Raw genomic sequence first — 14,824 nt, 5'->3', positions numbered from 1 at the left:
CTGTGCCCAGGTGGCCAAGAAGGCCAATGGCACCCTGGCCTGTGTCAGCAATAGTGTGGTCAGCAGGAATGGGGCAGTGATTGTCCACCTGTACTCAACACTGGTGAAGGCCACACCTTGAACCCTGTGTTCAGGTTGGGGTCCCTCACTACAAGAAAGATATTGAGGGGCTGGAGCAAGCCTAGAGAAGGGCAATGGAGCACGAGTCCTATGAGGAGCAGCTGAGGGAGCTGGGGTAATTCAGCCTGGAGAAGAGCACCCTGGGGATTACCTCATCCCTCTCTACAGCTACCGGAATGGAGGATGTAGGCAACAAGTGACAGAACGAGAGGTAATGGTCTCAAGTTGCTCCAGATTGGATACTGAAAAAAATTTCTTCGCAGAAAGTACTTAAGCACTGAACCAGGCCACCCCAAAATACCATCCCTGGAGATATTTAAAAGGTGTTTAGATGTGACATTTAAGGACATGGTTCAGAGCTGAACACAATAGGACTGGGTTAGCAGTTGGATTTGATGACATTATGAATCTTTTCCAACTTAAACAATTCTATGATTCTACATTTGGCTAGCACTGCCTAGTTCATCCAAACTCAGTAAACAAAAAGTAAAAGGTAAAGTGAGACAGCTGTTTAAATAAACAGGACAATTCAGCCACTGCTTCTGCTCTGAGAAACCTTGATCTAAAGAGTCCCTTACCGTACCAACCTCCATGGAATGCACTTTAAAGCTGTCAGGACCAGTTGCATGTAAGTAGGGATGAATAAGTTTGGTGCTGCTTTGCACTTCTGCATAGGAAGAACGGCATTTTTCATGCTATCTCTTCCTGTCTCTCTTCCATCTCAAACTCTCAATCTGTACTCCTGATTGTACTTTAGCAACAAAAATATGTGATTGCTATCTGTTAGGTTTAATTGTACAACACCCTGGGTCACGAGCAGAACATTTATAGGGCATCTATCAAGAAAGCAAGCTCTTTTCTCTGAATAGTCATGTAATGCTAGAATGGGAAAACTAGAAATTATTTTAAATTTCATTCAGAATATTTTATTTCACCTTAATCTGCTAGCCTTTGCTGGTTAGTTTTGAAAAACAAGGGTTTCTAAATGCAAAGTTTTAAATTCTTTTTAATGAAAAAACTAAACTATAGATGTGAAATTACATAGGTCAACTCCATCAAAAAACTAGCATTATGAATTCATCTTGGCCAAAAAAACCTCATAGATCAATTTCCAGTAGATTCTATACTAGACACTTCCCGCTCACCCCTTCCCTATAACAATAATGACATGAGAAGAGGCCAGTGCAGCAACTGAACCAAGCAACTATTTTGCAAATCCTGTTTTTTGTCCTTGAGAATTGCATTTTTACTGACAGGTCAGTCACTGAGGCATCATCAACAAGGAATTTCTTGGTATTACAAGGCTACAAAAAGCAGGTGGCATTAATTGAATATGATCACCATTCCAAGCAAGTGAACATCAGTAACATCAGGATAATAAATGTCAGCAGAGCATGTGGGGTGGAGATGCAATCACATATTAATTCACCCAACACAGAAAAGCAGAGAAAAGATACCTAAGAGCAAAAATCGACAAAAAAAAGTCTCCACAACAACCTCACAGTGAGTTTGGAAGAAAAATTAACAGTGAAAAAAAACAAGACTCACAGTCATTTGCATTAGCATTTAAGGCACTGTAGTCAGTGACCAGGCAAACTCTGACTGCACATCTCTGCCTACAGATGGGACCCAGCAATGCTTTGCTCTGCTTCTCAGGCAGAACTGTTGGCAGCAGATCTCATCATATTTTGAGCTCCTGAACTACACTACGTGAACCAAAAAAAGTTCATTATTTTCCACAACAGAAAAACCCCAACACTTTACTAAATGACCTGCGGATCCCATCCTGACCCCAACACGGCTGTCATCTGCAAGGACGGACTCCAACCCTATAGGCTCTAATTCACCCCGGGCAGGACAGACCACCTTCAGAACAGTCACCGACTTTGTTTGCACTCAGCACTAGCTTTTCCACGCATACACATACAGAGAGCTATTTAGTAATGATTATTTATGCAGCCTCCCATATTAACTTTTATAAGCCAAATTCTGCTGCAAGCTACTTTGACATAAACCTAGGGTAGCAACTGCTTTAGTCAAGGAACTTTCCACGTAGACCCAGCAACTAATGGGGAAACGTGATCCTTAATAAACAGTATTTCCCTCCCAGGAAAAAAAAAAAAAAAAAAAAAAATTAAAAAAAAAAAAAAAAAAAACAACCCTCTAAGAATTACACCTAAAGCCCAAAGCCGCGGCAGTCTGGAGCCATGCCTCTCAGCGCGCTGTGCCCCGCCCTGCCGGCTGCCCCACTCCGGGCTTCGCTTCGCCTCGGCTGCCTTTCTTTGGTGGGTTTGCCTTTGGCTTTTTTTTTGGTTGTTGTTGTTGTTTATTGTTTTTTTTTTTCCCCTCGTTCTCTCGCTCCTCTTTTCTATTTTCCTTTCTTTTTTTTCCAGCGCTGAGCCCGGCGCTCCCCACAGCTGAAAGCGGTCCAAGGCCAGGACCACACACAGGCTCCCGCCCCGCCGCGCCGCCCGCCCCTCCCCCGCCGCGGCCGCGCGCACTCCCAAAATGGTGGAGGGGACGCCTGCCGGCAGCCCGGCCGCTTCCTACCGCCGGCGGGGACGCGGAAACCCGTCGCCCGCAGCTCCCTCCCACTGCACGACCGAGCAGAGGCGAGAGCACGGACGGCTTGACAAGGGCTGTCCCGGCGGTCCTCCGCCGAGTGCACGGCCGCCGCGGCCCCCCGCGGGCGAAGAAGTGGTACGAGCCGCCCGGGGCTGCGCGCCCCAGCGCAGCGCCCGCCCCCCGCCCCGACAACCGCCCGCCTTCCCCGCCGGCGGCCGCTCCTCCCGGGCATGCCGAGCGGCCCCGGGCAGCGACGGCTACAGAAAACAGGGGCAACCCCCCGGACTTACCTTCCACCCACAGCTCCTCCACGTTGGTCTCGAGATTAGCTGCCCTTAATCCTACAGCGAAAGCCCCAAATATGAGGAGGCCGACAACCAAAAACTTCCCGCAGTTTTTCTGAATGTAACAGCCCAGTTTAAACAACAGTCTCTGAAACTTTGCTCGCAGCCACAGCGGCGCTTTCCGTCCCGTCGCCTTCCCCTGCAAAGCAAGAAGAGGTCAGTAGGTGGGGGCTGCGGCAGCCGCCAGAAGCGGGGGGAGCCCCCCAGCCCTCCCACGAGCGGGACAGCTCCTGTCCCTCGGGGCGCAGTCCCCGGAGGAAGGATGGAGCTCCGTTAACAGCTCAAACAGGCATCCTTACAGCAGGGCCCTTGGCCCCGCGGCCCTGCTGAGCAGCCACCCTCGAGCATGCATACAGGGACAAGATGTACCTGCTGGCAGCCATCCTTGCCCCAGACCAGGTTTGGGGGTGACAACACTGCGTCGGCCCCCGGGCCCTCGCCTGTGCTGCCCACCACCATACTCTTCTCTTGCCCAAGGCATCGTCACCAGCTCAGGATGCGAAGCATTCGCGCTGGCGAGACCCGTGGCTCCAGGAAAAAAGGAACCACTTCCGATGAACCTCAACAGCCACAAGAAAGAAAAGTCCCTTTTCCTGTTCTCCTTGGAACCTCAGAATGGCTGGGGAGGAGAGGCGGGGGGATTGTGTGACAGACAGTGGGTAGCAGTGGCTATTTCCCCCATTCCCAGCTCCTAGCAGGGGCTTGGTGCTGAGGCAAGACCCACGTGGTGAGCAACGCTGTAAGATCTGCAGTAATTCATTTCCATAGAGTTTGGAGACGCTGTGTGATCTGAATTAGGAAGTAGAGCAGCCATCTGTAAGTTACGACAATATTTGTGAACGGAAGAGGGCAGCCACATGGATTTTTTTTTTTCCCCTTCTCCTTTCCCTCTTCTTACAAAGCCTAGAAATCCGCTCCCTGAAGTGAAACCATCCCTGCAGCAATGCAGCTTTCGGAGATTGTTTACTTTGAACATTTTTTGGCCGGCGGAGATTGGCGGCCGGGGCCGTCCCCCCGCCCCGCCCGGGCCGGCACCTCCAGTCCTCCACGGGGACCGGCGCGGCAGGGTTAAGGTGGCAATTTGTTTACGGCCCTCGCTCCTCCGACTGCAGGGCAAGGGAGAAAACCGCTGCCTTCTTTGCTGGGGGACCCCGTTCTCAGAGGGCAGTCGCCGTCTCGGCGCTCGGCAGAAAACTTCACAAAAGCCCAACTTCTGCCAAGAAACCGGCCGGCCGGTTTCTCCCCTGTTCCGGCCGGGAGCGGGTGTTGCCGAGGTAGCAGGGCGCTACGAGGGGATGGAGAAGCAGAAAGGAAGCCGAGACGGAGAGGGGGAGCGGGAGAGCGGGCCTGGGGCTAGCCATGGGGAGGCCGGGGCTATTTCGGGAAGTTTAGGAGGAGAAGTGCTCCGCAGCACAGGCACGCACCACGGCAGGCACAGGCGAGCAGGGAGGGAAGGAGGGCACTCTCTCCCGCACTGAAGAGTCACAGACGTCCCTCTCTTTTTCCCAGCATTTTATTGGTGGCCGTTTCGTTTCCATCTCCTCCTTCCACCCCCGCAAGAAAACACACCACCTCCCTCCTCCTCCCCCGCGGAAAAAGCAGCACTACCACTAGCGGGTATCTCTGGAAAAAAGAGTGAGAGATTGAATGCACCTTTGAAATCTGCTCCAAGGCGAAAGCCGCATCGCAGTAGCTTGGCCGCTGCAGATACTCCCGGTCGGGCGCCGCGGCGCGCCGATTCCCTCCAGTCCTTCGCCGCCTCCCGCCGCCGTTTCTCGCCGCCCGGCCGGGGTGGCCTCCGCCGCCCGCGTTGCTGCTGGTCTCCGGCTCCGACGCGTTACCGGCCGAGGCCATGTTGCCGCCGCCGGCGGGACGGGAGAGCTGCCGCTGGCGCTGCCGCGGCGGGGCCCGGGGCCCCGGGGGCGCGGCGGGGCCGCGGGGGGCTGGCGGCGCTGCGGGCCGCGGGCTGATGCTGCTGCTGCGGGGGCTGCTGCCGCCGCTGCTGCCGCCGCCGCCGCTGCTGCTGGGGCTGCTGCGGCGCGGCCGCCTCACGCGGGGCGCGGGGCGGCTGCTGCCGCCGCGGCCGCTCCGGCCGAGTCGCTCCCCGCGCCTCCCATTGCCACATCGCGCGCGGACCCCGAGCTGCAGGCGGCCGCTCCCCGCGCCCGGCGAGGGCGGGCGGACGGGCGGGCTCGACCCCCGGGATCTCCCGGCCGCCGCCGCGCTGTCCTCCGCTCCCGTTGAAATCGCCTACTCCGGCCGGCCGCCGCTGCCTCCGGGAAGCCGCTGTCCGCGGCGGCGCTCAGCGACGGCGGCGGGGCGGCGGCGCGGCGGGCCGCGGCTGCTCCTGCTGCTGCTGGGCTGCCTCGCCGCGCTGCACCATCCTGCTTCAGCGCCGGGGTGCTTCCCCCTGGCCGCGGGGCCGGCGGGGTTCCGCGGTTGGCCCCGCCGCGGCGGCGGGCGGGCGGCTGCCTGGCGCTCTCCCCCGGTGTGTGCGCGGCAGCACCGAGCTGCAGCCCCTCGGCTCCAGAGATGAGATGAAGAAGAAAAAAAGGACTCTCTCCATTTGGATAAAGAGGAGGAGGGGTGGGGGGGTGGGGGGAGTATGAGTGGAGAGAGAGCGAGAGAGGGAGGAAAAAAAAAAAAAAAAAAAAAAAAAAGGGGCTGAGAGCCCGCCCCCGGGGCTGTCAGATGGCTTGGGTTTCTGCGAGGTGATTGGCTCGGGGAGGGCAGAAATTACTCAGCAAACATGACTATTATTAGCTGCTTAGCAACAGCTCACCAAAGTAGAGAGACCACCCAGGCCGGCAACCCTTGTGTGTGCATCTCCAGCTTCAGGGGGAGCCTTAAAGAGATCCAGTCTTCTTTGCGTGCAATACTTCCATTAAGGAATGCCTTCTCCCCGTTTCTTCTTCGTTTTCTTTTCAAGAGCATTAACCCCCCCCCCCCCTTACCCCCCTCCCCCGACCCGCCGCCCGGGATGCTTGCAAATACACGCGCAGAACTTTCTCGCCAGGGACATATAGAAATACATTTTTCCCTTTTAAGAAAAAGAGAGGGAAACGAGGAAAAAGCAGCATTGAACGATTTCTAAAGGCCTTAAAAGAAAATCCTTTTAGAGGCACCTTGGCCTCGAGCTGCAACAAATACTGGGAGGTCCGAGCTGAATTCCCAGGCTTGCAAGAATAATGACAGGGTGGTGGATACTGCGGAAGAAAGTGCCAGATTTTTCTCCCTCTTTTTAACTAAAGAGGAGACTTAGTTCCTTGCAAGAAAACCACTCCGTCCAGTTAGAAAAACACAATGAAAATTTAACACTTAAGGGATTTAAAGCCGCGCAGTAGCTAGCTGTTTCAACTTAGGGCTCATTCTTTAAGTGAAACCTGAGGAAAGACAATTCTAATGTTTTTAGTGTAAAAGTCCATGAAACGCAGTCTTCTTGGCTGCGCTAAACATTTCTTTACACGCGATTGTTTACTTTTTTGGCACCGCTTCCCTGCTCTCTCTTTATTGAGAATCAGCCATTAATTGCTGCCTCTAGAGCTGCGCGCGTCTCCCAGCCCTGGGCTCGGGCCCCGGTCCGCAGCGCTGCTCCCCGCGGAGGCAGCTCCGGGCCGTGGCGGACACTGCGCGCAGAGGCGCGGGGGGCAGCGGGCAGCCCGCCCCGCTAGCCCCGGCCCGGGCCAGGAGGCGCTCTGTGGGGCTGCCCTACTGCTGGACGGCTGCAGAGCAGCGCGGCTCTAAAGAGCTCGGGAGCTGGAGGGGGCGTGGGACAGATGCAGCGAAGAAGAGAGAGGGGCATGGGGACCCGAGGTGAGAAGAGTACCCCGTGCAGCCCCTGCCCGGTGCGGTGCCCGGCTCCACAAACGCGCCGGCACTGCGCACCGCTCCCTTCAGCCCCGCCGTGCATGTACCTGGGGCAGTGGTGGTCCTGAGCAAAATCCCTTAGCCCCTGGTCACCGCAAGCGTCCTCCTCCCCTCGGCGGGCTGGCGACCGCTCTTAGCGGAGCCGTCCCGGCACCGGCAACACGGGCTGGCAGAGTCCTGGGAGTCGGGGCCGCCGGCGGGAGGGAGCTGCGCACCGCACCGCACCGCTCTCTCCGTGAGAGAGAGCCTAAAGGCACCAACGGTCAGGGTCTTTCAAAGGCCATACCCGCCGGTTAAGGGGTCCCTTTTTCCTTTGATTGCATCCCAACTCCGTCTTTTCCCACCCTGGGAAACTTGTCTCAGTGAAGGCCCTGCCCTGTGCTCCGCACAGGACTGTCTCCAGGAAAGCTGCTAGGAACAGCAGCTGTCATGCACGCACACGTAGGTGCATACGTATGGGAGAAGGAAACCTGAAGCGGTTGCAGCTGGAGGCTGTTTTCTGTTTGAGGCTGAAACCTGCACCTGGGGTGCAGTTGGCCACCTCCAGTTCAAGTTTCCACTCTGGAAAGTGACCATTCATCCATCTAGCTAGGAAGTGATGTAGCATTACTTCCCACCGTGTTATAATCGGGTAGCAGGGCAAGGTAATGGAGATGGAAGGGATGGGCGCAGAAGCATTTTGGTTCAGCCTTCTAGTAGGCTCCAAAACCAGGGAAGAGAGACCTGCGCTGTCCTACGTACCTCCTGCCTACTAGCTTTGACACACTAGCCTAAAGCCCATTCTCACTGCTGGTTCCAAAACTCTATCTGAAGACTCAAATTTAACAAGCATTGTCTTAATCTCCTCTCTCTCCCTGTGGTCTGGAAGGATTTTTTTTTTATTTTTTTTTTTAAGCATACACAAGAGATTAATTACTGCAGAGATCTAATTGGTCTTGTTTCTGGGATGGGTGTGCGTATGTATGTTGGGTTTTTCTTTCTCCTCCAGGAAGAAATGTCAGTGTAAAAGTCTCTACTTGGGTGGTCAGAGCAGTGGCTGCCCCCAGTCTGCCTCATAGCTGATGCCTGCTTGCTACATTCCTGGCAATAATGTTTCCTAATCAATCTGCCCTTATTTACATTTGTAAGCACTGCTGACTGTGATATGTATGCCCTGAGTGTGCAACTGCTCCTCCACACCAAGGGCCATCTCCATCTTAAGCAACTCGAAGGGATGTCCCAGATTTCTTATCTAAGACATGCTCTGTGGTGAAGGCCTGGGAAGTTGTCTCCTTATGTAGAGGGGCTGCAGTCTGCAACCATTCATACCTGTTCCTTTCAATGCACAGACAGCCCGGGCTGTTGTACAAGAATCTCAGCCTTGACTTTAGTCATAGTGGCGTCATTTTGTAATTCTCTGCCTCTTACTTACATTCTCTTTGTGTTCATAAGCCCTATACTACAGAGCTTCACGCTTCTCCAGCCAGGTAGGAGATCAATCCAATAGAGGCTACCAATGGGTAACAGATATTTACACTGATTTTACTTTAACATTTTTTTTTCCAGATCGCTCTTCACCTGCAGACACCTACCAAAAGCATTTGCACTGCTGGAGCATCTCATTACCCTAATAAAGAAAAGGCAAAAATGAAATGCGGGCACCTTGGGGTTCCTCTTGTACGGTTTACAAGAGAGCTGACCATCTCACCGGTCGGAAGAAGATCGACTTGTGGGAAAAGAATCAGATGTTTTCCATTCCCTCAGATTTTTGTCCCTCACAGGTTTGCATCGCACAAGTGCACAGGTCTGCCTCGGCCCTGTTCTCCGCCTGCACACCTGATTCTGGCTTTGACGTAAGATCACAGTCACTGGGTTTTGCAGGGCGTCCTGAGCCTCCCTCTCCTTTTCCAGTGGCAGTGCCGTGCTGGCCATCGGGCCGGCGGGGGTTGCCGTCGGGGGGCGGCGGCGCGCAGCGGGAGCCGCTCCGCAGGGCAGCGCCGCCGCCCAGCGCCCGCGCTCGGGCAAGGAGGCGGGCGGCCTCTCCCCCTCCGTAGCCTTGGAAGAAAGGGAACTGCTCGAGCCAACTTGTCAAAATAATGCGGCTAATTACCCCTGATCTCCTTTAATGGAAAGCTGCTCTGCACGCCACAAAGGAGCAAATGAGGGATCTACAGCACCAACCCAGGAGCGCTGGCATTTTCTTCTGCGGAGGGTTGCGGGGCAGTGTGCCTCCAGAGGAGTCTCCGAGGCTTCTGGGCTCCTCCCGCGCAGCAGCGGACTCCCAGAGGAGGACAAGAGCGCACGGGAAGCTGCGGAAGACGGCGCATGGAGCAACAGCCTGCTCCGTCCAAAACCACGGGGACATCCCAACCCTAGCAGACCTTGTCATATTCCACGAGGGCTTTACCTCTATAAACCCAAGCAGCCTTCAAATCAGATTCTTTTCCTGGCAAAATGCCCTACCACTTGCAGGACATTAATGTGCATTGAGAGGGGAAAGTTACACTGAACCTTTTCTTAGCCAGCCTGGACAACACGGGGTCTGTGTAAAGACAGAGCTCAAGTTTTGCATGTGCCAGAAGGCAAGGCATTCAATTCCATGATCTCTGCCATCGGGCCTTGCAGAAAAAATAGCTGAGCGACACAATCTCTTTGACCCACTGCTGGAGCAACAAATTTATTGGAGATATAGGCGTGAGAAATGAAAAGGAAGTAAAACAATTCAGGCTCATTGTATGTCTTTCTTTCATACTGCTAATCCGGTTTACACATCACGCCTACATGTCTCAATAGGGCTTTATACACTGTGGCAAAGGCAGAACAAAATAAAAGGTGTGTGTGTGAGTGTGTGCGTGTGTGTGCATGTGTGTGTGAAATAAGGATAAAAACAGAGATGGCTAAGACGTTTTCATTCAGAGTTGGCTGCCAGTTTTATATCTACAGGCTTTTAAAATCAAATAGATTTTAAAAGAGTCATTCTCCTCCCCCTCCCCCCTTAGTCCTAATATTTCTAAACAACACTACCTGTCCAGATACAGTGTTATATTATAATTCAGGCGCACAATGCCCCCAGTAGCCCTTACCAGAAACTAGATACACCTATGAGACTGGTGCCGAAACAAGGTGAGACTCTCTAACTACAGTTGGTGAAGGCTATATGGTTAGGAGCTGTGAAATACCCACCTTGGCTCCAACACTTATTTTAAAACAAGCCGCACTTTTGCCTCCCTAGGTCTACCTCCTGTAGTGAGGCTAAGGCAGCGGAGAGGCTGAGATCTGTTATTGAACATCCCTCCAGTCTCCAGTCCCTGGAAGCAGAGAGACAGCACGCACGAGACCGATGACAGCAGCGCTGTACCGGTCCTGACGGTGCCGGGTACCAGGAACACGAGGAGTCTGATCCTGAAGCCGGAGGCTGAAGCCAATATTGACTTCAACCTAAGGCGGCTCCTGTCCTGTAGAGCCTAGCCCCAGATAAGTTTCTGCTCTGCACTAAGCAGCTTTTTCGGACCAGAGCTCACACAGGAGCGAAATGCAGACGCCGGGGACTCGTTTGCCGTTCTCTGCGGCACTGCAGTCACCTCAGGAGCCACTTCTCATCAGCGGCGTGTACCCCCCGCGCATCCCTACGGCAGCTCAGAGCCACCTCACCGCCAAACTGGGCGAGGGGCAGCAGCGCCTGGCCCCGGGGGAGCCCCCGCCGAGCCCCGCCCGCCGTGCCCCGCGCTGCCGTCCCCGCTCGGGCCGCACCCGCTGCCTGGTCCGTAGCCTCGGCCCCCGACGGCGAGACAGAGGCTCCCCCCGCCCCCTCCGTCAGCTCCGAGCCCCAGCGAAGGCCCGTGTAACCCCTCCAACACCGCCCCGGGCCCGGGCCCTGTCCGCCGGGTCCCGTGGCCCCGGCCCTCGGCCGCCCCACCGGAGGAGAGGCACCTACCATCACTGTCCTTGCAGGAGCTGCTCGGGGAGAGCCGTGCTGGAGGTCTGGGTGCGCCCTCATTCACTGGTACTGACGGCTTAAATGGAACATCAGGGCTGTCTTCCTCTTTCCTTTCTTTTATTTCTTTCTTTTCTTTCTCCTCCTTTTTTTTTCCTCTTTTCCTTCCTTCCTTCCTTCCTTCCTTCCTTCCTTCCTTCCTTCCTTCCTTCCTTCCTTCCTTCCTTCCTTCCTTCCTTCCTTCCTTCCTTCCTTCCTTCCTTCCTTCCTTCCTTCCTTCCTTCCTTCCTTCCTTCCTTCCTTCCTTCCTTCCTTCCTTCCTTCCTTCCTTCCTTCCTTCCTTCCTTCCTTCCTTCCTTCCTTCCTTCCCTTTTATGCCAGAGGAACTGAAAATGTAAAAAAACAACCCTCCTAGGTTGCAGACATTCTGCCGAGTGCTGGAAAGCCTTACAATTACATGCCTGTTTCTATTAAGCAGCTCCATCGTCCTCTATGTGGGTGGTCTGGCTCTCAATAGGCAGGACCTGTCAGGGTCACGTGACGGAGCCGCGAGCGTTGCCCCTTTACAATAAACTTTAGGGAAAAAAGCGGAGGAAGGAAGGACGGGAGAGCCCCGCGCTGCTGACCCCGCCCCGCCGCTCCCCCCCGCAGCACAGCACACCAGAGAGCGCGGGTCCTCTTCAGCCTCTGCCTCCTCTCCCTGCTCCTACCTTGGCTGTCGAGGGGAGGAAGAGTGTGAAAGGTACCAGGTTGGTGGGATGCGGTTTCTTTGTCGGAAGAAATACATAGTTGGATGGGTACGGAGAGGAGAGAGGAGTTTCCTTCTGGCTGCTGAGCACCTGATTTAGTATGTTTGTTTATAAGAGCTTTATGCCTGTCCTCATTTTTGGTAGAATCCACTAGAAAGGCATCTTCCAGGTGAAGCAGTGAAGCAACGCGAGACATTACCGCAGTTACCACCAGCGAGTAATTCCTGAACGTTACTGGGGAAGACCACAGTGATCTTTTAAAAGCAACATTTTCTTGGATAGTAACAAACAGAATGTATAAGCAGAAATTTACTACTACTTTTTTTGAGCTTGTGGTGGCTGGTATTGTTACAGGATCTGAGACGGGTGTTGTCAAGTGTTGCTCCCGAATTAGGGCACATTGTAAGGAATAAATGACCTGTCTTGGAAGAGTTGTCACTCATTGTTTATGGATGACCCTTTTCCTCTAGTCAGTCACACTTGATTTACTATTAGATTTGGAATCTCTAGAACATATTTTGAGAATAAAATATATTCTATATTGCTGCAGTCCTGTGTCCAAGTTGCTCAGATAATTCTGTTTGTGTTCTATTTTGAAAATGTGCTTCATGATTGGATTCAGTGATTCACATTACTTTTTAAGATATTCCTTAGCCATATTTTATATTACTCTATTGTTAGAGAATTCCACTAATAAAAAATAATGTGTATGTTGCAGTCATGTGTTCATTATCAACAATATAAAAACTCTGTATAAGAAAAACTGTTATGAAACCTCTTACAGTCCAATTGCGTTAAGCAGCCTATACACAAATATATGATCTGCCTAAAACCAGACTAGGAATCAAAATAATGAGGAAGAAGGAAGTTTTTTACCTCTACAGAACTTACTTTTATATGACAGGGGCTTCTGTCGATGGCAAAGACTTAGAAGAGCACGGGAAAAGACACTTTACAGGATTTTTAAAATATACATGAAAAATATGCGAGGGAAGAGGAAGGAAGAGAAGCTGGGAAAACTAAGCCCAAGCTGACTGTGCTGCTGAGGACCAGACATTCTCTCTCTAAGCAGCACTATGCTTCAGTGCTTCAGTTTTATCCTGTTTTATTCCCTTTTTCTTCTATATGGATGAAGACCATATTTCAATCCAGTTCTGTATTTTACTTCTGAAACCACTGTTTAAGGTCTTCAGCTAAAGCTATAACTATGGCTGTAAGTATGGGTGGTTCTGCCAAGAAAACTGTTCTGAACATGTGACAAGGCAGCCATGTGTTGCCCCTCTGTTTGAGACACAGTTAGACAGATGGCTAGCTAAGATTAAGAAAACTGTCTCATGGCCTTGGCCAGGCCAGAGACCCTCATGCCTGGACAACTGAATCTTATACGAAGCACCTGCAGATCTGATCTAAAGTGAAACAGTTTTCTGAGTGTTGTTTGTTTTGTATAAAAAGAGTCCCGTATTACTCCAGTCCTGACCCTCATTATCAAGAAAATGATTGTCGTGTCCTCATTACCCAGCACTTCAAAAGTCACGCGGTTTTCAGCCATAAGCACGTTCATTTCTGAAGCAAAAAGAGAAGAAGGGAGACACTGACTACTTTGTTTTCCTTAGTTATAGAGAGAAGCTCAGCCACGGATACATATCTGATAGTCATGTGCTACTTGTATCATGCATTTCTTGATGATGGCTACTGATACAAGAAACCCTGTGAAAAGAGATGCTCGAATAGCAAAAAGTTCTCCAGAAAACCCTACAACCAGAAGTGTTAGATCATCCTTTTTCTGAAGATAGGATTAGTTCCTGTGATATTCCTGAAGGATGGTTGCCTAGTGTGGCCTTTAAAACCTCCTTCTACAGCTTTTCTGCTCAAACAGTAGGGAGTATGGTTCTGGCTGTTGGAAAGATACTAATATTTTCTCAATGTCTAACTAAAAAATTCCATTTCTATAGTTTAGATATATTGCTTCTTTTCCATTTTAGCATTGATCATAAAATATATTTCCTTTCTCATTATGTGAAAAAGAGATAGATTATCCATGTCTTTCTTCAGTCTTTACCCTCCAGGCAATTCATTCCACCTTTCTTCACTGGTGTATTTTCTAAAGCCCTAATGAGTGTTACCAGTCTCTCCATGATGCTCCACAACTGGTTCCAACGTTGTGGTATTAAAGCTCACACACAGAACCTCTCCCAGCAGACCCTAGTGTGGAATTCACCTCATTTGTAGTTGTGGCATTTTTTTGCTTGTGCTCAGGATAGAAGTCACTGTAATCCTCAGATCCCTTTCAGCATTATCCTTCCCTGAAGTCTTCCCTTTAGGCATGTCTGTATATCACTGGAAAACACTTCTATTACACTTTTATGTATGATATTCAGCTGTTATGAAATATCATTATTTTCATATTTGTTTTTCCTTGGTATCATAGTGTAATAAAATAAGCATTCCAGGAAAAATTTGATCATCATTAATGAACACATTAATGCCATAACTCTGTTGGGCCTTTTTAGGAAAAAAAATTAAAAAGATTGTTAATCCTGCAAGTGAACTCAATTTTCACTCTCTTAATTAAAAGATATTGCTAGAAAGTTTTTGCTAGAAAGTTTTTCAAAGATTATTAAGTATCAGAGCTCAGCTGTGAGAAATTAGCCCATCTTTTTTAAGACTTCAACAGTATATGATTGACATGGTTAATCCATTGACTGAGACTGACAGTTTAGTTCAGAAAGTCACATCAAGGGTACAAGATCCAACATCACACCAAGGATTCCTACCATACCAATAGAAATGTAGAGCTGAAGAAAACTGCAGAAAATAAATAAGTGGGTCTTGAAGCTGCAGTGTCAGGGTATCTCTGGCTTGATATGAGCTTGATAAACTGAGAAATCTCTTAGGTCATCTGTGGGCTAAGAAGTTTCTCCTGTTTATTGGTGTAATTAACCTAGCACATATGGTTTCTGGTGTGTTCATACAGGAAATACAGAGAGAATGCAAGTGCCAGAAGGCAAAAGAGAAGCAAATCTTCTGTATGGTCTCTTCTCCATCAGTCTCACAGCTGGAGCTGTGAAATTTCATATATGTGTGCCACAGTATGTGACATTTTGTTGATCCTACACATAGTCCTAAACATAGTACAAAACATCTCCACGGGACCGAAGATCTAATGTAGTGCAGAAAAGTTGCAGAAGCAGCACTGCATGTCTGAGTAGTTGACAGAAATTTATCTGAATCTAAGAAACAGAATCACACCTCGTACCTACTGAAAC

General features: G+C 51.1%; 1 protein-coding gene and 1 long non-coding RNA gene across 5 annotated transcripts in view; one reads left to right on the top strand and one right to left on the bottom strand.

Annotated features, from left to right (window-relative positions):
* The window catches only part of PTCH1 (patched 1), a 73,424-nt gene extending 62,377 nt beyond the window's left edge, over positions 1 to 11,047 (bottom strand). For 3 of the 4 annotated variants that reach the window (XR_015799205.1, XM_014869152.2, XM_088155889.1), the window contains exons 1-2: positions 4,683 to 5,620; positions 2,976 to 3,168 (exon numbers count right to left, since the gene is read on the bottom strand). Coding sequence is in view for 3 of the 4 variants with exons in the window: in XM_014869152.2 (XP_014724638.2) it covers positions 2,976 to 3,168; positions 4,683 to 4,883 (394 nt within the window). In the remaining variant the exon portion in view is untranslated. Of the gene's footprint in view, positions 1 to 2,975; positions 3,169 to 4,682; positions 5,621 to 10,809 lie in introns of those variants that run through there. The other variant, XM_014869153.2, reaches the window with a different exon arrangement.
* LOC148219823 (uncharacterized) lies at positions 6,693 to 8,784 on the top strand. Its single transcript, XR_015799206.1, has 2 exons — positions 6,693 to 6,842; positions 8,442 to 8,784. It is a non-coding gene; the product is annotated as an uncharacterized LOC148219823 (long non-coding RNA).
* Positions 11,048 to 14,824: the final 3,777 nt, after the last annotated feature.

Source organism: Sturnus vulgaris, chromosome Z (assembly GCF_052056855.1).
Source record: "Sturnus vulgaris isolate bStuVul1 chromosome Z, bStuVul1.hap1, whole genome shotgun sequence".
Taxonomy (NCBI): Eukaryota; Metazoa; Chordata; class Aves; order Passeriformes; family Sturnidae; genus Sturnus; species Sturnus vulgaris.
Note: the sequence above shows the minus strand (reverse complement) of the source record. Positions and strands in the feature narration are given on the sequence as shown.